This window comes from Osmerus mordax, chromosome 5 (assembly GCF_038355195.1).
Source record: "Osmerus mordax isolate fOsmMor3 chromosome 5, fOsmMor3.pri, whole genome shotgun sequence".
In the NCBI taxonomy this organism is placed as follows: domain Eukaryota; kingdom Metazoa; phylum Chordata; class Actinopteri; order Osmeriformes; family Osmeridae; genus Osmerus; species Osmerus mordax.
In genome coordinates this window covers 12,304,664-12,324,464 of record NC_090054.1, presented here as the reverse complement: position 1 = coordinate 12,324,464, position 19,801 = coordinate 12,304,664, and the positions used below count along the sequence as shown (strand labels likewise).

At 41.2% G+C, this 19,801-nt stretch overlaps 2 protein-coding genes across 2 annotated transcripts in view; one reads left to right on the top strand and one right to left on the bottom strand.

Moving 5' to 3' along the window:
• The window catches only part of shtn1 (shootin 1), a 24,494-nt gene extending 16,445 nt beyond the window's left edge, over window positions 1-8,049 (top strand). Inside the window, 5 exon segments of the mRNA XM_067236082.1 lie at window positions 1,878-1,984; window positions 2,583-2,633; window positions 2,847-2,967; window positions 3,648-3,794; window positions 7,607-8,049. Of these exon segments, the coding sequence (XP_067092183.1) occupies window positions 1,878-1,984; window positions 2,583-2,633; window positions 2,847-2,967; window positions 3,648-3,748 (380 nt within the window). The 3' untranslated portion in view covers window positions 3,749-3,794; window positions 7,607-8,049.
• eno4 (enolase 4) lies at window positions 8,045-19,801 on the bottom strand. Its single transcript, XM_067235680.1, has 13 exons — window positions 19,625-19,801; window positions 19,028-19,156; window positions 17,713-17,906; window positions 15,635-15,777; window positions 14,863-15,032; window positions 14,388-14,516; window positions 14,114-14,182; window positions 11,908-12,072; window positions 11,562-11,687; window positions 10,552-10,747; window positions 9,220-9,281; window positions 8,684-8,801; window positions 8,045-8,162 (listed from the first exon to the last, which is right to left on the bottom strand). Exons 1-13 carry the CDS (start codon window positions 19,799-19,801, stop codon window positions 8,101-8,103), a joined length of 1,740 nt encoding a protein of 579 aa, XP_067091781.1. The 3' UTR covers window positions 8,045-8,100.

Below are 19,801 nucleotides of genomic sequence, written 5' to 3'. Positions count from 1 at the left end.
TGAGTCAAGGGATTGTGATGACCATTCCAAAAACTTTCAGCTTGCAGTAGCCTTCGAGTAGTCAATTGTGGATTTTTAGGTACTGTATGTTTAGGATCATTATCTTGTTGTAGAAGCCATCCTCTTTTCAGCTTTATCTTTGTAGAGGTTGTGACGTTTGCTTCCAGAATATGCTGGTATTTAGAAGAATCCATTCTTCCCTCCACCAGTGCAATGCCCCTTGCTGCAACACAGCTCCAAAGCATGATAGATCCGCCCCCATGCTTCCATGAAATGCTGCTCCTTATTTTCTCTAAACATACCTTTTCTGGTTGTGGCCAAAGAGTTATATTTGACCTTCATCAGTACACAGCACTTGTTTACTAAATACATTAAGCTTCTGTAGATGATCTGTTGCATACTTCTGATGTTGGATTTTATTCTGAGGACGCAGGTGAGGTTTTCTTCTGCTGATATGAAGGTCTTGTTTGTGCAAGCATTGCTGCACAGTGGAATGGTGCACCATTATTCCTGAGTCTGCTAAACCTTCCTGCAGGTTTTTGCCTTTCTGACCTGCATACGAGCGGTTCCCTCCTAGAGTTTTCTTGGTCTTCCTGATCTAATTTTGACCTCCACAGTTCCCCCAAACTGCCATCTCTTAATTACATGTCCCACTCTTGAAACGGCTAAGGTTGATTGACGGCGCTTGACGGCGCTTTGCTGTCTTCTTTTGGTAGTTCTACCTTTGGTAGTTCTACCTTCCTTTGCATTGTGGGCATGAATAACTTTTATTGTCAGAGTCTTACACAGTTGGTTAAAGGACCCATAGTGGCTGAGTGCTTGCACAAGGTTTGAAGTCAAGAGCATTTGTAAAGCTTTGAAATTGGCACTAGCTGACATTTACTAATTGTTGACATGCCTCAGGCCTAATGATCTGACTAAGGTCGGAGACCTTGTAAAATGAATCTGACACTTTGGGAACTCTAGGGGTCCAAACTTATTCAATATATGACTAAAACATTAACCATGCATTAAGTTTTACTGAACATATCAAGTTTTTTTTCTATAATGTAGAACAGGGGTTGGCAACCTTTTTCATGTAAAGAGCCATCTTTTCATTTTCAACTAAATTAGGGTGCATTGGGAGCAACAATGGATGAATATCTTAATTTGAGTCTATGTTAGATTGGGCTAGGCTCCACTGGTAGAGTTAGATGGGCCAACAAAAACTGCACGTTCTTAAAGGTCCATGATGCTCATTGTTGCACCCTATGGCTGCATTCCAAAACCCTATTTGTGATTCCTAAGTTTTAGGCTACTTACTATTAATTGTATAACAAATCAAAAAAAATTGTGGGAGCCACATAATAAGTGGTTAAGTAACCCCGGGTTGCCAACCCTTGAGACAGATTCTTGGATGGAAAGAAATTGCCAATAATGTTTTTTGTCAAGGGTAGCCAAACCTTTGCATACAGTTGTATAAAAACACATTTTTATACAGTTTAGAGGCAAATTTTTGCAATCAATCTTTTGATTGTGTAATTTTCAATTACAAGTTTTGGAATGAATGATTGTCAACTACAGCTCTGCTATTTTTTAAGATTACGTTTCTTTTGACGTTGAACTTTCCCCACTGGAACAAAGTACAAAGTACTGTCTTTGTAATGTCTGTCTTGCAAAGAATTGAAGGTTCTCTATTCAAAATTCTCAACAGCACTCCAGCATGGCTGGAGTCTCAGTTTTCTAAACACTTTCATGTTCATCTGGACCTTCTAATAGAATACTGTTCTGTCTATAATAACCTCTCCAGGAGTATTGTCGGTTATAATAGAATAGGTGGAGATAGCAAGCTCCTTTTTGTCCTTGTCCCTCTCACTGTCCATCTGTGTCTGTCTCAGAGCCGGACATCAGGCAGCAGGCGGTGAACGAGATGATGCAGAGAATCAAGAAGGGGGTTGCCCTCCGTCCTGTAGGCCAGTCACCCAACAGGGCCAGACCCATACAGGTACAGTGTCTTCTCACTGGTGGCCACATAGCAGCGCCACAGTAGTCCTCAGAGCAATAAACTGTCTGATGAAAGACTATGGCTGAATGACCAAACCCGTCAGGACCATTGTTGCACAACTGCAGCACTCTTCTGTGCTAAAATAGACTGTACTGTAATACTGTAGCATCTGTTCAGACAGGATTATTAAATGATTAAATATTATTAAATTACTCGACATTTAAAAAAAAAATCCTTTCAAAAAACACTGGCTCTTTTTAAGGTTTACGACATCTTGAAATGCATGTTGTTGTTGGCTTTCTTACACTACTCTACAAAATGATGTACCATGAAAAGTTATACCTTGACATGATTATAAATAATGTGAAGATTAGAACATTTTCACAAACTTTTACAATTCAATGTTATGTTTCCTTGGTTTCAAATGAAGGCATGAAATCCCCAGGTTATTGTACTTGTACTTTTGTTATTGTGACCAGATGCATAATTTAGCCTCACGTAGTTTGATGGATAACTGGAGCAAATGATAGAAAATAGGACTAATGTGTCTATTTTCAGTTTATTCCAAAACCTTTCTATCTTCTTTTGCTTTTACCAGAGAGAAAGAGTTCCCTCTAATTCTGCCATTCACGAACTTAAAGGAATTCTGGTAATGTACTTCTTGGTGGAACATTTAGATGAAATGTCAAATGTATAAAACTCTGTTGCTTAACTTTTTGGGGGTTTTGTTTTTGTTTTGTGTTTGTCCAAACTGAAAGCTAGCAAGGAAAATCTTTTGGCAATTAAAAAAGGAAATATCACATTTAAAATCCAATTTATGTTGATAAGACCATAATAGAAATTTGTTCTTTAAAATTTACAGGAGACTATTAAAAGACCCTCCCCCCAACCTAAAACAGAATCTCCGTCAACAAACAATGAATCAGAGCTGGATAGAATTCTTCAGAGACGACGGGGCACATTCAAGACCCCACTGGATAGTAGTGAGTTTCTTTTTTGTATTGTACTGCTTAAGTCTTATAAACTGTGACTTTATGTGCTGTTAGGAAACAGTATTTAGTTTTGTGCAAACATTTCTTAGAGATAGTAAAACTGTAAAAGATATTGTTAAAACGTAAATTACTTGTTCATTATTCACATGCGGTAGATAGGACCTGCAGTAATGTTTCTATAATCTTCCTAGCAACATAGGCTCTCAACATAAGTGCAATAAAAACAATCATGTTATTCTAAAGAAAAAAATAGGAATTTATCTGGTCTATACAAACTTCTTATCTAATCTTCCCTCTGAACTGTACGTTATACTTGTGTGCAATGTCCAGTAGATCATTATGTATCTCACAGTGGGCAGGTTGATAAAGCTTTCATTAACTCAGATTGTAGAGCATTGCTTGCGGTTTGGTTGTTAATAGGTGGCTACAGTGAGAGGAGCTAGGGTTGGTGCTTCCTTTATCTGTACTTTATTGTTGAATCTCCTGATTACTCGGCAATCAATAATGTGTCCAATATCGCAACAAAACTGTCACCCTGAGACATTTCTTTTTAAAGCAGAAACTCAAAGCCAGGCGTACGAGAGCCGTATCTAATGGAATATTTGGATTGTAACTGTGAGCCCAAATGGTGTTCACATGTATGTCTGTGTGTCCTTGTACTGGTCCCCCAGCCTCCCCTCAGACCTTCCCCAGCAGTGTGCTAGACCTTACCAGAGTGAAACAAGCCCAGCGCCAGCCCACACATATCTCCCAGGACTCCAGCCCATGTTAGGCCCAATCAACTGATCTGATGGCTGGGTGCTTCAAAGGCCCTGAGTGTAAGTATGGTTCACATGCTTCAGTCTTTTAATGTTGAATTAGGCCTAGCAGGAGGCTGTGTAGACACAATGTCTACACATATGTAAATACATCTGGATTTTTCCCTTTGGATGATTCCAATGAGGGGTTTCATCTTATCTACACAGCATTTGCCAAACACAGGCCCTTCCCTGCTATACACCGTAGTTACTAAGTCAATGGGAATTACCTTCAGTCTGAGGTATAAAGCTGTATGTAAAGGAATGAGTCAAATGTGGGTAATTTCCCTGCATACATTTCTAAACAGTTGAGGTGTGCCTTAAACTACAGATTGTATTATGAAAAGTTATTTACATTTCCAAGATGGCTTTGCAAGCACACAATTGTAAGAAGGATTATGATATACAGTACATTGTTCTGTTGGGGAAAAGGTTGTCAGGCACACCATTCTAGTGGAGACAATCAGTTTAGGCTTTGGGATAGGTTCTGACTCTGAGTATTAGAATAGCTGCTGTTTGAAAAGAGAGTTAACACAAACCTCAACATAATGCATAGTTGCTACACCGTGACCAATTCAGACACACTGTGGTATTAGCAACGTCTCTCTAAGCATGAAGGTCAGAGGACAGAATTGATAGAGAATAGAGATAGACAAACAGTCAACAGGTGTTCCTTTAATTCATTTAAATCAGGCACATACTGCATCATAGACCAGACCGTCACAGTATTTTAAGAAAAACTACAGGACTCCTACAAGCCAGGCCTAGAAGGCCATGGATTATGGTTATTTTGACTCCAGTGCTCGTCTCCACCCAGTGTCTATAAGGCTGCTGCTCAGCCTGCAGAATGTATTTCAGGCCTGACTACTGTTCTTTACAGGACTTTCATTGATACAAAATATTGATGACAGTAAGAACACATATGAATGAGTATTGAGATAGAATACATAAACGAATAATAAGGAAATAGCTAATCTGCTGATTATGATTAACATAAGCACATAGAAAATCCTTGTACCTCTCACAGTAGCCCCGTCTCAAGGATTTGTCTAACAGATTCTAATGGTGAAGGTGAAGCCCAAATTATTGAGACAATCTTTGTTTGCAGAGCAGGCCCGGCTTTTGTAGCCTTGAACATTTGCCAAAGCAAGCACGTCTTTAAATTGGTCTGTCTAGACCAGTATTAAACTTGCAGTCGCCCAGTGAGCAATTACAGGGGCACTGTGATGGACATTGTTTTCACTGTACCCCATGTTCTGTAACTCTCTAAGCTTTTAGTTGATTAGAGCTTTTTCAAATATGTTTCATTTAGTCAGACTTCGCTTTTTTGAGACGCAAATTCTGTTGTACTGTTTAGACTTTTTACTGCTGTGGAGAATCTACTGATTGCTATTGGTTGAACATGGACATACAAAAGCATGTGGGAGTATAATGTAGGTCTTCCCTTTACCACCACTAGACCTTAGGAACAGTCTCCAAATGCATACATCGCCTAGGGGTTAAGCCGTCCAACTGGGTGTTTCTTTTACTGGGATAAGTTGAAGGATTAATCTTAAGCCCTTGAAAACTACAATGGCCATCATGGTTAGTTGACCACAAGGTTGGGCTTTTTTTGTTTCCGTTTTTCCCTCACCTGCATAGACTATTTTTGAGGTGAAACGTGAGAGGTTGAAAACATTAGCAAGGTCCATTTGCCATTGTGTGTTGCTGTAATTGAGGTTCTGGGGTGTGATTTGGTGATTTGACACTGAGGTACAATTTCATTTCCAAGCTCAGCTAAGAGAATGAGTCCAAATCCTTTAATATGATGGAGGAAATACAATTTGGGCAATCCCATTCTCTTCTCTCTAGTTTTAAAATAGAATACTAAGAAAGCCTTGTGGCATTGCATTAGATGATCAACAAAACAATTGAAGCGATTTCTGACTTTATCTCATCTCGAGAACATTTGTTCGTCTGCTTTTCAAATCCTTTCTCTACCTGATTACCCCAAAAGACAGAGGAAGTCTTTCTTTAATTTTATTTTACAGTACACTTGGCTTTGACAATGGTCTTATGGACAAAGGAGATGTGGATGATGGAACTCTGTATGGACCAGGAACTTAGGAATGACTGATCGTTCCGACTCATGTAGTTTCTTTCTGCCCTTCATTTTCTCATGCTGAAGGAAGACAAGGTTAACTTGGAATTAACTCGGATGGCAGCCAAGGGGAGAGTGTCATTGAGAAACGCATCTTGCCTGAGTAAGCTGCTCCACGCATTGTAGGTAGGCAAAGAAGGCAAATCAATTATATAGAGATGGAAATTGAAGGAAAAGACGGTGATGAAGGCAAACAATATCACGGTACAGGGTGCTTCAGTCTCCATGTCTTTTTGAAACCGTTGTACTCTAGCAGTATGCCAACATGGTGCTCTCTCCATTTGAACCTTATTCTGTAATCCACTGTCTTTAGCTGACGCTTGCTTTTATGGAAGCCATCTTTAGGTGTGTGGACATCTTATTGATGTGTTGTTGAAAGAGTCAATGACCTGTTCACTGCCTTTCCTTGCTTACCGCTCCTGTCACCACAAGCCTGACAGTGATTGACAGGCGGTAAACATTCTGCCCATCAAGCCGAACGTATAATTACCCGAAGCCATGCTGGGTCTCTTTTTCCGTCTTTGGTGCTGCCCATCTTTACCTCTCTATTCTTCTTCCCATTAGCCAATACAAGTGGGACAACAATTGTGTTGTTGTTGTTTTGTTTTTTTTGGTCTCCTAGAGGCACTGGCAATTAGGGAGACCTCATTTTGTGTGCCTGGGAAACACTCAATTTAGCCTATTTTGTTAGTCATTTCATTTATTTTACAAACACAGTAATTGCCTGGTGGGGAGTCATGGTTGCTCATGGCCAGTGCAGTAGACTGGTGACTGTGTACACACACACACATTGATTAGTATAGGTTATATGTTTTGTTCCCAGTTTTGATGATTTAACTTTCAAGACATGTTTACTATAATAACCTATTTTTGTGAAATAGTGGTGAACATGCTACATGTTACGTTTTCTACATCAATAAAAAGTTCAGTTATATTTTCTGCGCCTTTTCCCTTGGATATATTCTCTAACGTCTTACAAGGATGTAGAGAAGAAATTGAGCTACATCTAAATGTTGTCTGTTAAGTTTAAGAGGAATGAGAGAACTCAATGGAGGGGGCTATTGGTGCAGCTGTGTGGATGTCCTGTCCTCTCAGTCGCCCTCTCCCTTTCTTTCTGTCAGTGCTCAAAGCGCCTCTGAACCATCTGCTTCTCACTGTAACAACTGTCTCCTCTGTTGCACTGGAATGGAAGATGCTGCAAGTGTTCAAACCGTCCATTTTTTGTCTTTACAAAGTGACATAATCGTTTCCTCTAGGAACTGTGGAGGCGTGAGAGCGGTGGGGCGGGGATTGGAGCGATGCTGAAGGAGCCTTTCCTTGAACAATAAGAGGGCTCTGTTTGGTGGGCCAACATTGAGAACGCTCTCTCAGTGTGCTTTGGTATTTGTTTGGGTGCCTCTTCAAATGCACTATTCGCTCAAACCGTCCTTTCACAGCAAGTTCCCTCAACAACCACTCTGATGAATTATTGAACAACAAAGTCTGTAGAATTATTAAATGTTCATATAACTTTTACTAAGAGCGTCGCATCTGTCGATATCAAGCCATCATGCTTTTATGTCTTCCCAATCAAGGTCGCTGTGAAATTGTTGGCCCACCTGCTCAACACTCTCAACAACTGATGAGTGGGGAAACCATTGATGTGGCTCAGTGTGTCTTATCTCTGTGCCTGTTCATCTGTTTCTCTTTAAAGGATATAAGGATGGACTTGCACCTGCCAATGCTGCCGCTGCAGTGAGCTCTCTGGCTGAGGGGGGCAGAGCAGACCACTGCCTTGTGACAAACCTTGGTTAGGAAAACAATGCTGGACTAGCCAACAGACTGAAATCTCAAGAACTCAGAAACATAGAGTTTGAGTAATGGTCTCATATATCAAATTGATTTACAGAATTAGAGTTGTTGTTGTTTGATCAGTCTCATGAGGTGTGCAAATAGAACATTTGATTTACTTTTGACATTTTATTTAATTTAAATGGAAAGATATTTTAATGAAAGACAGTTTCAATTATGCTGACAATGTAAAATTCTGACTGATGGTAGTTTTGGTTGTAATTGTATTTGTCACTGATGCAGTATGTAATTCATAATTAAAAAATAAACAATTAACATAAATGTTAAAGAAAGGGGTAAATTCTGAATAAATCTTTTTCCTTTGGTACTTGTTTACATCCTTGTTCCCAGAGACCATTATGCTGATGACTGCTCCTCTGGTTTGCTGACAAATAGAAATGTGTGTTGCTTCCTTAAATCTTCAGACAAGAAAAAAAGTAAGAATAAGTTGAATGGACAACATGAGCTTTAGGAAAGAGGGATTGAGAGGAAATAAGCCCTGGTTGGTGGTGTATTGAAACAGTTTTGTTGAGGTCTAGCCACATTGAGCATGCCACTCCTTGCTCCACTGGCCTTTATCCGAGGCCTATGCTCTACAAGACTCTCATTGTATATGCAATCATTCTTTATTTTACACAAAGATGAACTTGCTTTTTAGTAATTGCCCAATGCAGTGTCCCTGTCCTTTTTCTGGAGGGGGGGTGGGGGTGGAGGTAATTAGGTGGCCAATTAATAGAACTAAGGTAGTTTTTTTAAATGCCAGGCCCCCCCTTCCTATGATTCCTGACACACAGCTTCCTTTCAGGTTTAGAGGAAAGAGAGATGTGTTCTCACCAGCCCAGCCATTACAGCCTCTCCCTCCTCATGGCTTTGTCTACATCCACCTTCTATTTTTTCTGCCTACCACAGCTGAAAGGACCAGGGAGGGAAAAAGACATACCCAGGATTCCCTGCTGGGCCAGTTCTTCCTCTATAGAAATCAGACGGTTGTATTTATTCAGCCGCTCGCCACGACTCAGACCTCCCAGTTTGACGTAGTCTGCGCCTACTCCTACAGCCTGAGGGAAGGCACAAGGGTGCAGAGAGAGAGAGAGAGAGAGAAGCATGTTTACTGGCCTTAGAGCACCAACGTGTGACTGCACGTTGCCAAGAGAAAAGCGATCATGGAAAAGATGCCTTTTTAGGCTTTGTTACTGGGCAAGACCTCAAAGATCGGTAGACTGTTTATGATATCACTACGACCGACTTCTCTAGGCTTGCTGAATGCACTGTAGACTCCTGTATCCCGTGTATCCCGCTGTAGCGTTGGTGCAGAGCACAGTACCCACTAATGACAGAATGCAGTGACGCGGGACATCTTTCACTGAGAGAATTTTAAACAAGAAGCGTCTGACACCAAAAATAGCACCTGTATGTCCGTTAGAGCTCGTGTGAAAAGACAGATGAAGTAAAAAGGAGTGGACAACGGAGCCTCACCACATCTGCTAAGGAGTCGTCACTGCAGGGTTCTCCATATGTCGTCCCAATGATGACCGCACCTGAAACACACAGTCGTTTACAACTGCTTCCCTAAACAACGTCACAGTTCTGTATTCTAGATCCGTTACAGTATATGTTGTGCCGTTCAGTCATTGTCTGGCCCTGATGGTTGACATTGATTGGACTCCCTTTTATCTAACATTTCATTTCATTGCACAAATAGGGTTTTTTGTATTGAGTATAAGGCCAATGGAATCTCAGATGCAGTCTGAACAATATTAAAACCTCTCTCTTTGTATGCTTATATGGATCAAACATTCGTTACACATCCTTTCAAAACATGCCATCCGAATTGTTTGTGTCACTATAGCAAAGTAGAAAAGTTAAGTCCTGTTTATTTGTTGCTTTATTTGTGTGCCTGCTGAAAGAAATTGTTCATATTGATAGAAAGATTATTAAAAGAAAAGAAAGGTGGAGATGAACACATGGATGGATAGAGAGGGGAGGGGAACGAATGCTGAATTTCGTAAGTCAGATGGAGTCAGATGGCTGAGTGGTGAGGGAGTCGGGCTAGTAATCAGAAGGTTGCCAGTTCGATTCCCGGCCGTGCAAATTGACGTTGTGTCCTTGGGCAAGGCACTTCACCCTACTTGCCTCGGGGGAATGTCCCTGTACTTACTGTAAGTCGCTCTGGATAAGGGCGTCTGCTAAAATGACTAAATGTAAATGTAAAAGAACGAGTAGGAGGGATAAGAGTAACCGTATGAATGACTCAAATGTCCCCATGGTAAAGGTAAACAGTCACTAAGATTGTGCAAAAGAGATAGAAGTTGAAAGATACTGATACAGACTATTAAAGCTAGAAAGGCTGAAGGGTGGATAGACAAAAGCTGAGGAAAGGATCAACATGGTGAGAAGAACAAGGGGAGGATCTTCAAGCATTAACATGCATAACTGTGACATTTTTTTAGCTACTTTACAACCCTTAATACATAAAATAGTGATAGCTGTAGGGTAAAAGTGGGATAGATGGATGGTAGAGATGAATTACCCACTAAAGAACCAATTGAGAAAATAACACAAAAATAATGTAAACTGGCACAGTGCTCAATCTGGAATGTTTAGGAAGTTGAATGGCTTGAATGATCTTTTAAATGATCTCTAGGTTATAAAAAAAAAAAACCTGACAACATAACTAACAATTGCATGTATACATTCAATTGAGCTAATTATGGCATGGAATATTACACCAGAAATGTACTGGTGTGATGCACCCCATTGCAGCTCCCTTTAGCTTCGTCTCCATGCCAACAAGGTTATCATCCTTACCTTTGTGTCTTCTGCTCACTCTGATCAGTTCACTGACTGTCATCTCATTGGTCTGTTTGAGAATGTAACCTTTGACCCCTGGGAGAGGCAAGGCATCGTCCTGCACACTGTTCCTGGGGGGCCTGGAGGTGATGTCACAGAGCAGGATACAGGATGCACCAATAGCAGTGTTCAGTTTCTCCCATTGCTCCAAATCCTTTAAATCAAGATTCACACAGCAAATGAATGTATACAGACACAGAGAGATGTCACCCACTGGGGCACTGTAGAAGTGCAAAAAGCATTCTTAGAATATTGGTTTGTATAGCCAGTCTGGGCTGCTAATTAGTAGTGTCATTTTGCAGTTAAAGTACATTTTCCTAATTCATTTTATCAAAGGGTACTGCTAAGGTTTTTTGTAACATTTACTTCGTTTTTCCATAGACTTTTCTATGACTCATTTGTTTCTGTCTCTTGTCAAGGCATTTTAGAGAATACATGTTAGGTAAGCAGTGAAATTCCATAAAAAGACACCTGAAGGAGGTATGGTGGCACATGCACAGTAAGTGACTTGAAAATAACAATTGCTATACTGCCAAAAATAGACATTCAAATTATTCAAAATACCGCCCCCAATTATTGTCGAAATTCCTGCGCTGTCTTACGCTCAAGTTTGATTTACGTGAAATAAATTAAGGAGGAAGGCATGTCAAGCCGAGGAAGGCATACCTTGCCAAAGGCAATTGGCTGGAACAGAATTGGCTGGAAAGTAGCGGCACACTCCGGAAAACAAAATTTACATTCCACTGGCACTGAACTGCTAAAACAACTCCCAGAGGGCCTCATTAACTTACAGAATATGTTTATAGGGAATAGTAAAATTTAAAAAACACCTAGTCCCCCAAAACAGAGGTGTTAATGTGTACCATATCACAAATAAAAAATAAATAATGTTGAACCTGAATCTTTACATCCACATTCTGTCTGACGTGATGTAAATGTAAATGTCTGAGGTGCCCTACTCATCTTACCTCCTTTCTTAGAGGGTTGATGAGGGCTATGATGGCTGGGTATTTATTAATCAGAGCCTCATACAGGTCCACCAGCTCGTCAGGACTCTTTGGAGTTCCTGTCATCACGTCATACTTTCCTTTAGCCTAGGTACAAACACAACAATGGAAAAATAATTACATTTCCATTGACTAATAGAATTGATTATACACTTCTGTTGAGGTAATCATGTCAAAATATCACTTTCTTGAGACTAGCTTTAAACCACAGAGGATATTTTACACACTAGTATTTATAAAACCCGAAAATATACAATGCATAAAGTATCAAATGAAAAGGTGAAAAGGACACAATTTTTTTACTTACATAATCCATCAGCTCCTGAGCAGCACAGTTTATTGCCAAATGAATATCCTTTCCCAGTGCCAATCCAATGTTGTTGCATGCTTCAGTGACTAGATCCAAGGGCTGTTCAGGACGCTCATAGCTGACTACCAAGGCCCCCAAGTCAGATACTGATGTAAGCACAGGCTAGGGGCAGAGGAGGCAATTCACATCATGAATGTATAATCCTCACTATCCCTTCTCATAACATGCCTATATCTGTTGATATACATTTACATTTATTCATTTAGCAGACTCTTTTATCCAAAGTGACTTCCAAGAGAGAGCTTTACAAAGTGCATAGGTCACTGATAATAACAACAAGATAGCCCCAAGAACATTGCGAGTAGCCAAAACATGAAGCACATATTGTGAACAACCAAAATAAGTGCCAAAGGGAAGAATCATAAGAGCATGTAGTTAAACAAGTTACAATTAAAAAACATGAACTGCTATAAGTGCAAGTGTACCTGTAGAAAAACAAGCAAAAATAATAAAATCAATATATCACAGCGAGTACATTTTTTTCAAATCAGTTACCACTAACCACAGAGCAACAAGTCTCTAAGCAAGAGTCATTGTGATCCTTGAGGAAACTAACATCGGGTCAAGCAACCCATTCCTAAGTACTGTTGTACTCCTGGAACAAGTGTGTCATGAGCCTTTTCTTGAAGGTGGAGAGACAGTCAGTGTCTCTGATGGAGGTGGGGAGTTGATTCCACCACTGGGGGGCCAGACAGGAGAAGAGCTTGTGTTGGGACCGGGTGGTCTTGAGCGGTGGGACCACCAGGCGGTTGTCTGAAGAAGACCGTAGTTGACGGGTGGGGGTGTAAGGCTGCAGGAGAGACTTGATGTAGTCGGGTGCAGTCCCGTTCACTGCTCGGAAGGTCAGTACCAGGGTCTTGAATCTGATACGGGCCGTGATAGGTAGCCAGTGGAGAAAGATGAGGAGCGTGATAACATGGGAGCGTCTGGGTAGATTGTAGACCAGGCGGGCCGCTGCATTCTGAATCCTCTGAAGAGGGCGGGTTGCACATGCTGGGAGACCAGCGAGCAGCGAGTTGCAGTAGTCAAACTTGGAGAGGACAAGTGCTTGGACTAGCAGCTGGGTGGAGTGCTCAGACAGGTATCTCCTGATCTTCCGGATGTTGTAGAGGGTGAATCTACACGACCGGGAGACTGCAGAAATGTGGGCCGTGAGTGAGAGCTTGTCATCCATGGTAACCCCAAGGTTCCTGGCAGAGGATGAAGGGGTCACCGTCGCAGATCCCAGGGTGATTGAGAGATTGTGGGGGATGGAGGGTTTAGCCGGGATGATGAGAAGTTCTGTTATGGCGAGGTTCAGCTGGAGGTGGTGCTCGGTCATCCAGGCGGAGATGTCTGTGAGGCAGGCCTCAATCCTAGCTGAGATCCCCGGATCGGTCGGGGGGAACGACAGGTACAGCTGCGTGTCGTCAGCGTAGCAGTGGTAGGAGAAGCCATGGGAGGTGATAATTGGTCCAAGTGAGGTGGTGTACAGAGAGAAGAGGAGGGGTCCAAGGACGGAGCCCTGTGGGACACCAGTGGAGAGCTGGGAGGGCCTGACAGTTTGCCTCTCCAGGAGACCTGGTAGGATCTTCCCGACAGGTAGGATGAGATCCACTGGAGTGCAGTGCCAGTGATGCCCATCTCAGAAAGTCTGGAGAGCAGGATCTGGTGGTTAACCGTATCAAACGCTGCAGAAAGACCTGGAAGCCGCTCTGGCAGATATAAAGAGTACAATTATCAAGGGAGCATACCATGAGTACATTTCCTTTAATAGTTGTGATTTTAACCTGTGAGATTATGGTTGAATACATTTATGAAAGCTTTTGGTTGAATCACGACTTGTTTTTGACAGAAGAAATTTGATCACATGATGAGAGCAAGTAATAGGCCTATAGAATGGCAAAAGTAAATTAACAATTCAATTTGCAGGTCCCGAACAGTACCCCTAGAAAGGCAGCACTGAATTGTACTTTCCCTTTTGACCCAGAGCTCCGCTGTGCAATTCACATAGCATTTAAGTGATGAAGCAGACTAGACAGGTTTAAACTGCTATAAATGAAGCATGTCCACAGACTATTAGAATGCATCTACTGTGTTCACCAGTATAATCCCGGTTTAATGTTTAGTAATTAAAATCATGTACTGGCACAATCTCACTCACCCCTGTTTTTGATGCTGCATTCATGATTCCAGTCATCTCCTTCTGAAGCTCGAGGACTTTAGTAATGAACTGTGGGCACAGGTTTACATATCACCTCTAAGATTCGGACAGACCTTGTATGCGTACAAGTCTACATTCTGTCAACAAGAAGCACAACAATAAAATACTCCACATATACTATACTGTGTCACAAAAGTGTGTGTTCGAAGTTGATTCTAGACTTTACTTGTATTTGTGCTAGAAAGGAGAATGAATGGATGTATGTATAGCCTACTGGTTTGAATCTCTGTCCTGATTTAGGGATCAAAATGACTTCCTCCAGTAAATTGAGCTTTCCTGGGGAATTCCTTCCACAGCTCAGCAAAGTCACCAAGGGCAAAGGTACATGGACTTGTTCCATACTCTGTGGAGACAAAAATTACATGTTATATTTCAGTTTTGGATCTACAGTGAACTCATGTTCAAATAAATAATGTAATATATAGGAAACGCATCTTTCCTAATTGGGTGTTAAATGAGAAATAGTAGCTGATACATGGTTACTTTGCGATGTGGCTCCTCTACAGACTGTGTCCTGACTGACCATGGAAACACTGCAGAACTGCACACTTCTGATCCTTGATCTTCAGCTGTACTTTCTATATGCACTATTTATATGTTGGATGTTGGATAAAAGAGTCTGCTAAATGAATCAAATGTAAATGTACATGCGCGTGGGACGTGGGTGGTTGTGTATGTTTCTGAATAACCTTTTGGCTGTTCAGAATCGTGATGTACTTGTACAGAGGGATGCCTTGTAAGAGCGCCCCGGTCTTAGCCACAGCCAAGGACACTGTTCCGACCGCCACACTGCCTGGTAAGACTGGCTCGGAGTGCTCCGGAGGAGGAATAGGCTTCTCTATGATGTTGCCTTTCTTACCTAGGAAAACGCACACGTAAATAAAATACTGCCGCTCTGTACACAACTCAAGAGGAACCACCATCTCCTAATTCCACAGGGACATGACCCAATGGGGCCCTCCTTGCAAGACCAGATGGGCTACTCATTTCTTACTGGCGAGGAGTGAAAGGAGACCGGACGGTTCACCACAAGCGCCACTGGGGGTACGAGCAATGCTTTGGGCCAGTGAGGTTCCTGCAGAGTAGTGCAGTGCTGATACTAGTGCATCAGAAGCTCTTTCAATAACACCTCTCACTGTGTCTTCCAGGTAGAAGTGCACTTAACAGCAATGATCTCTACAGCGTGAGTCTACATATTTTTTAAGACTACTCTACACGAAAGATGCCAAAAGGGTTAAATTAAATAAAAACCTGATGGAAACCTACCATTTTAGTCAAAAAAGTTAAGTAATGTCAACCATGATTATGTCTCTGTCAGGAAGACTGCAAGACTATGCCTGGAGTATTCTTTTGATACAGCAAGGGTTACAGTACAGGGGGAATGTCCCTATACTCACTGTAAGTTGCTTTGGATAAAGGCGTCTGTTAAATGACTAAATGTAAACGTACAGTGTGCATTACCTTTGTCCCCCCCCTTCTTGTCTTTGGAGGTGGCTATGGCGGCGGGAGGAAGGGGGTCAGGCAAAAGCTCGCTTGGCGACTGATCCGTCTTCTCCCTGTTGCGGAGGTCCATATCCTCCAAGTAGCGAGCCATGAAGAAATCACTGGCGCATACAACACAGAAATTACACTTGACCTAGGGCCTTTGCAACAACTGTATGGGGTGGGTCAAGTAGAAGCTGCATGAATGAATACCCTACAGAGGTCGGTCAGGGTAGAGTCTCTGTACACTACTGTAGCTTGGCATTGTGTCAAGGCAAAATAGAAAGTCAGAATGTCAGTTACCTGAAAGTATAGAGAAGAGTATACTGTACAGCAGATAGACTTCATTCTGCTACAGACAAATAATGGCTTCAGGAAGTTATTATAAGATAGACATGATACAATGTCTTTATTAAACTTTATCTGTTTGAGACAATTGAGTCTTAAGAGCGTCTGCTAAATGACTAAATGTAATCCAAAAGCAAGTCTGTCACAAACAAAGCTGCTAGAAAAAGCTCAGAAATGTCACATTACGATACGCTGTAGCCTGAGGGATGCCTGCTGTAGTATTATATGCTGCAACACTGCCTTCAGAGACCTTAACCAAGAATAATCTGACATATCAAAGACGTATAAGATGTGTGGTAATATGATGCAAGTAACTGACTTATTTATTTGTGGTTTTCACTGGTTTGTTCTATGTTCAAACAATGTTAAAATTGAGTGAATCATCACAAACAAGGAGGCATTGGGGTCCAATCAGAAACTATCTGGTGATGTAACCCAGCTGTTACATTAATGTAATGGTCTCAGACAAACAGTATCTTACCCTACAGCTACAACAATTCAGGGAAACTCATCAGGCATTTCTATTGTTTCATGCAGGAAATATGGAGAAAGAGGACCAATAAGAAGAGCCCAGCTCACTGTAATGATACGATTGGCTCTGACAGTTGGCAAAAAAAGCATTGAGGTTTTCCCCCTCCACGACCCCACTCTGGAAGGTGCACACAAACAACAGTCTTTGGTTTCATTTTTCAGAAAATTGCAAACAAAAAATAGCAATTAGCTGCTGCAGAACTATTGCATTGAATAATATTAAATCACACACAGATGTAAAAAAAAATCCATATGGAACTATACAATTATATAGTTTCTGGAACAACACACAACATGGGTCCCTATTTTAGATATGGTGCCTTTGCCAAGGGAGGGAAAGATGAAGGTCCTGTCCAGACTCTCGTACCCTCCTGACCTAGTGTCCTTGTGATTCCCCGGGGACGCCCAAGCCACAGCGGCAACTCTGGGAGATAATATAATGTGATTGTTGCGGCTGAAAGCCAACAGTTGGAGTGGTGCCACGTCTTTCAAAATCATTTAAAGGGCATGCGCTGTTACACTACATGTGACGTGGCAAGTTTGCCAAGCATTTGGTCATTTTATAACAGTTTACCCAACATAAAGGATGTTTCATCTGAAAAGCAGCATCCTAGGACATGACTGCATTTAGGCATCAATAATAGGTTTGCATTTAGGTATGCTTTTTATTTTACCTTAAAGCCTTACATAGTGATACCGTATTTAGTTTAGTTTCTGGCAAGATCATTCCCATCCATTATTATCCCTGATCCTATCTTCCAAAAAAGTTCTCAACTGAATGACGGCCCACATATTTTGTGTTTTTTAACAGTGTTAATGTTAATATAGTAGAGTATGATGCCTACTGTTTATTGTATTTGTACAGTCTAGAAAATTTAAATGTCATGCAATGCAATTCAAGACATTTTAAGACAATGCATTCCATTTATACAAATGCAATAAAGGCAATCTTACAGGAGGGCTGCAGTCTATCTGTGCTGTGCACCCTCATCTTAATGACAGCTTTCTTGTAGGGGGCAATATGAGTGCCAAAATGCTCAAAATAATCTATTATAACTATAATCATCTCTTATGACTGTAAATGTCAATAACTTTACTCTGCACTATATTTTTCTCCATCATGTTTACTATCCCAAACCCATGTACCTTAGACAGAGTATCTCACATGCTATCCATACCTGAGTATCTTATCCACCCCTTCTTGGTCACAGGGATTGCAGCCCTTCAGCATGGTGCTCAGTGGGTCGTTGATCCAGTGTAGAGCAGCTATAACGTCCCTACTCTTGTTGCCGTTGCCAGGTACAATACCTGGGTCCTGGGAATTGTCTTCCAAGACCTCACTGACACTGGATATTTCTGCAGAGCATGTTTTCTACAGACCGAGGACAGGAAAAAATGAAAGAATAAGCCCCTTGACAGTAAAGCAAGGAAAGGCATCAAAGCAACAAAGATCTAAGTGCCATTCAAATGTCCCTATCACAACACTAAGAAGTGTCTACCACAAGTGGGTCAACATACAATATGCATAATATCAGGTTCCAAATGGCGAAAACAGCTATTAAGCATGAGTGGGTCAAGGTCAGAGAAATGACCAAAACAAAAGCATACATGTCAAAAGCATTGTGTCAAAGTTCTGATGTGAATTTGTGAATCAATCCAAATACGCAAGTGGGACAGGACAGTGAGATAAAGGTTTGTTTGCGTTGCACGCCTCTCTTCTGTCTGGCCTGCCATAATAACACAGGGCTCAGACTGTGATGAGCACTGAGGCGGACAGACACAGTCACCTCCCTGTGACCTGAGGCCAACAGCATGGTTAGAAGGTGGAGTATCTGAGTTAATATCCAGTCTCCTCCCTTTCTCTCTACCCCTCCTACCTTCTTTTCCCCCCTATAGGTTCACCCACTAGCCTGGCTGTTCACTGTCAGAAGAGATTACCATCAGCCTTCTCACTGTATCTCCCAAATGGGTGCAGTAATAATCCAAGAGCATCACTCTAAAGGCTGCTAAAGCTGCTGTTCCAGTGCCGAGAGACACAAATAGTAAAGAGCTAAACTGAGTCTGTGTGGTGCTACAACTGCTGGCCTCAGTACTGTCTGTTTCCACATGTTGAGAAGATGTCACAGAATGGCCGATGATACACTATTTACATACAAATATGTAAACACAGTTCACAATTAGCCTAAATCTGACAGCTCCTGTCCTTCTCTCCTACTATTACTGTTTTATTATTTTACAGGCCAGAGAAAGGCCCAAAATCTTCTTCTCACTATTCTCCTTGTTACTCAAGTGTTCACTCTGCAGTGAGATCATTGCATGGTTGAAGAAGTTCAACTGAAAAACATCAGCAGACACGGTTGAAATTAGGTAGCCTAATTGATTGCATGTATATATTCTTATCATAGCAATATGTTCATATGCTTTTAAGTGGTGTAAAAACTGTGGCTGTAGATATAACAAGAAATAAATTCAGCAGCTTTGTTAAATGTTTACCTTTTCTTCATTTTTGATCATGCAGAAGATTTCTGCCTGCACAGACAACTGGCCTTTTCCATTAAAAATGTATTTCCCCATCACTCTGCTTATCACTGGTGTCGTTGACCATTTTGAAAAGTAATTTGCCTACAATAAAATAAAATTCATTAATGTAATAATTTCATTACAGTCAGTTTATTATGTTGCAGAATCAGTTTAAGGCACCATAGCATTGTGCGTTATGGTTTGCTGGGGCCACAATGTAAAACCAGATGTTTCCTCAAATGGCTTGATGAAAGAAATTGCTTTGAGCCATTTGAAGAGCTGGATCAATTGAGTACTTTCAACTCCAATGGCTCTTGGCCATTCATTTCATAAAACCATGAGTAAACTTAACTTTTCAGGTTTTAGTGTCCATATAGTAGACCATTTCCAGCATGTTATTGCACAGTAGCTGGCCAGCTAGGCTAACTAGCTACCAAACAAAGAGAGTGTTACTTTTGGGTAGCAAAAGCTTAACGTAAGTTACGCTAATAATTTACAATGTTCATTAATGTCATAGCATAAGTGTCAGCATAGGCCTGCAATAGATATAACTCAACAGCAAACGCATACCAGGTATCCGTAAATATCATCAGGCTGATCGAAGAACATCTTGTTCAAGACATCTTCAATCTTGTGCTGCATTCCACTTTCCCTATAAAATTCAGCAGCTTTATTTTTCAATTCATAAAACTCTTGATCCTCTTTTGATATACGACTGTTGCTTCCAAGAAAACCTTTATAAGACAT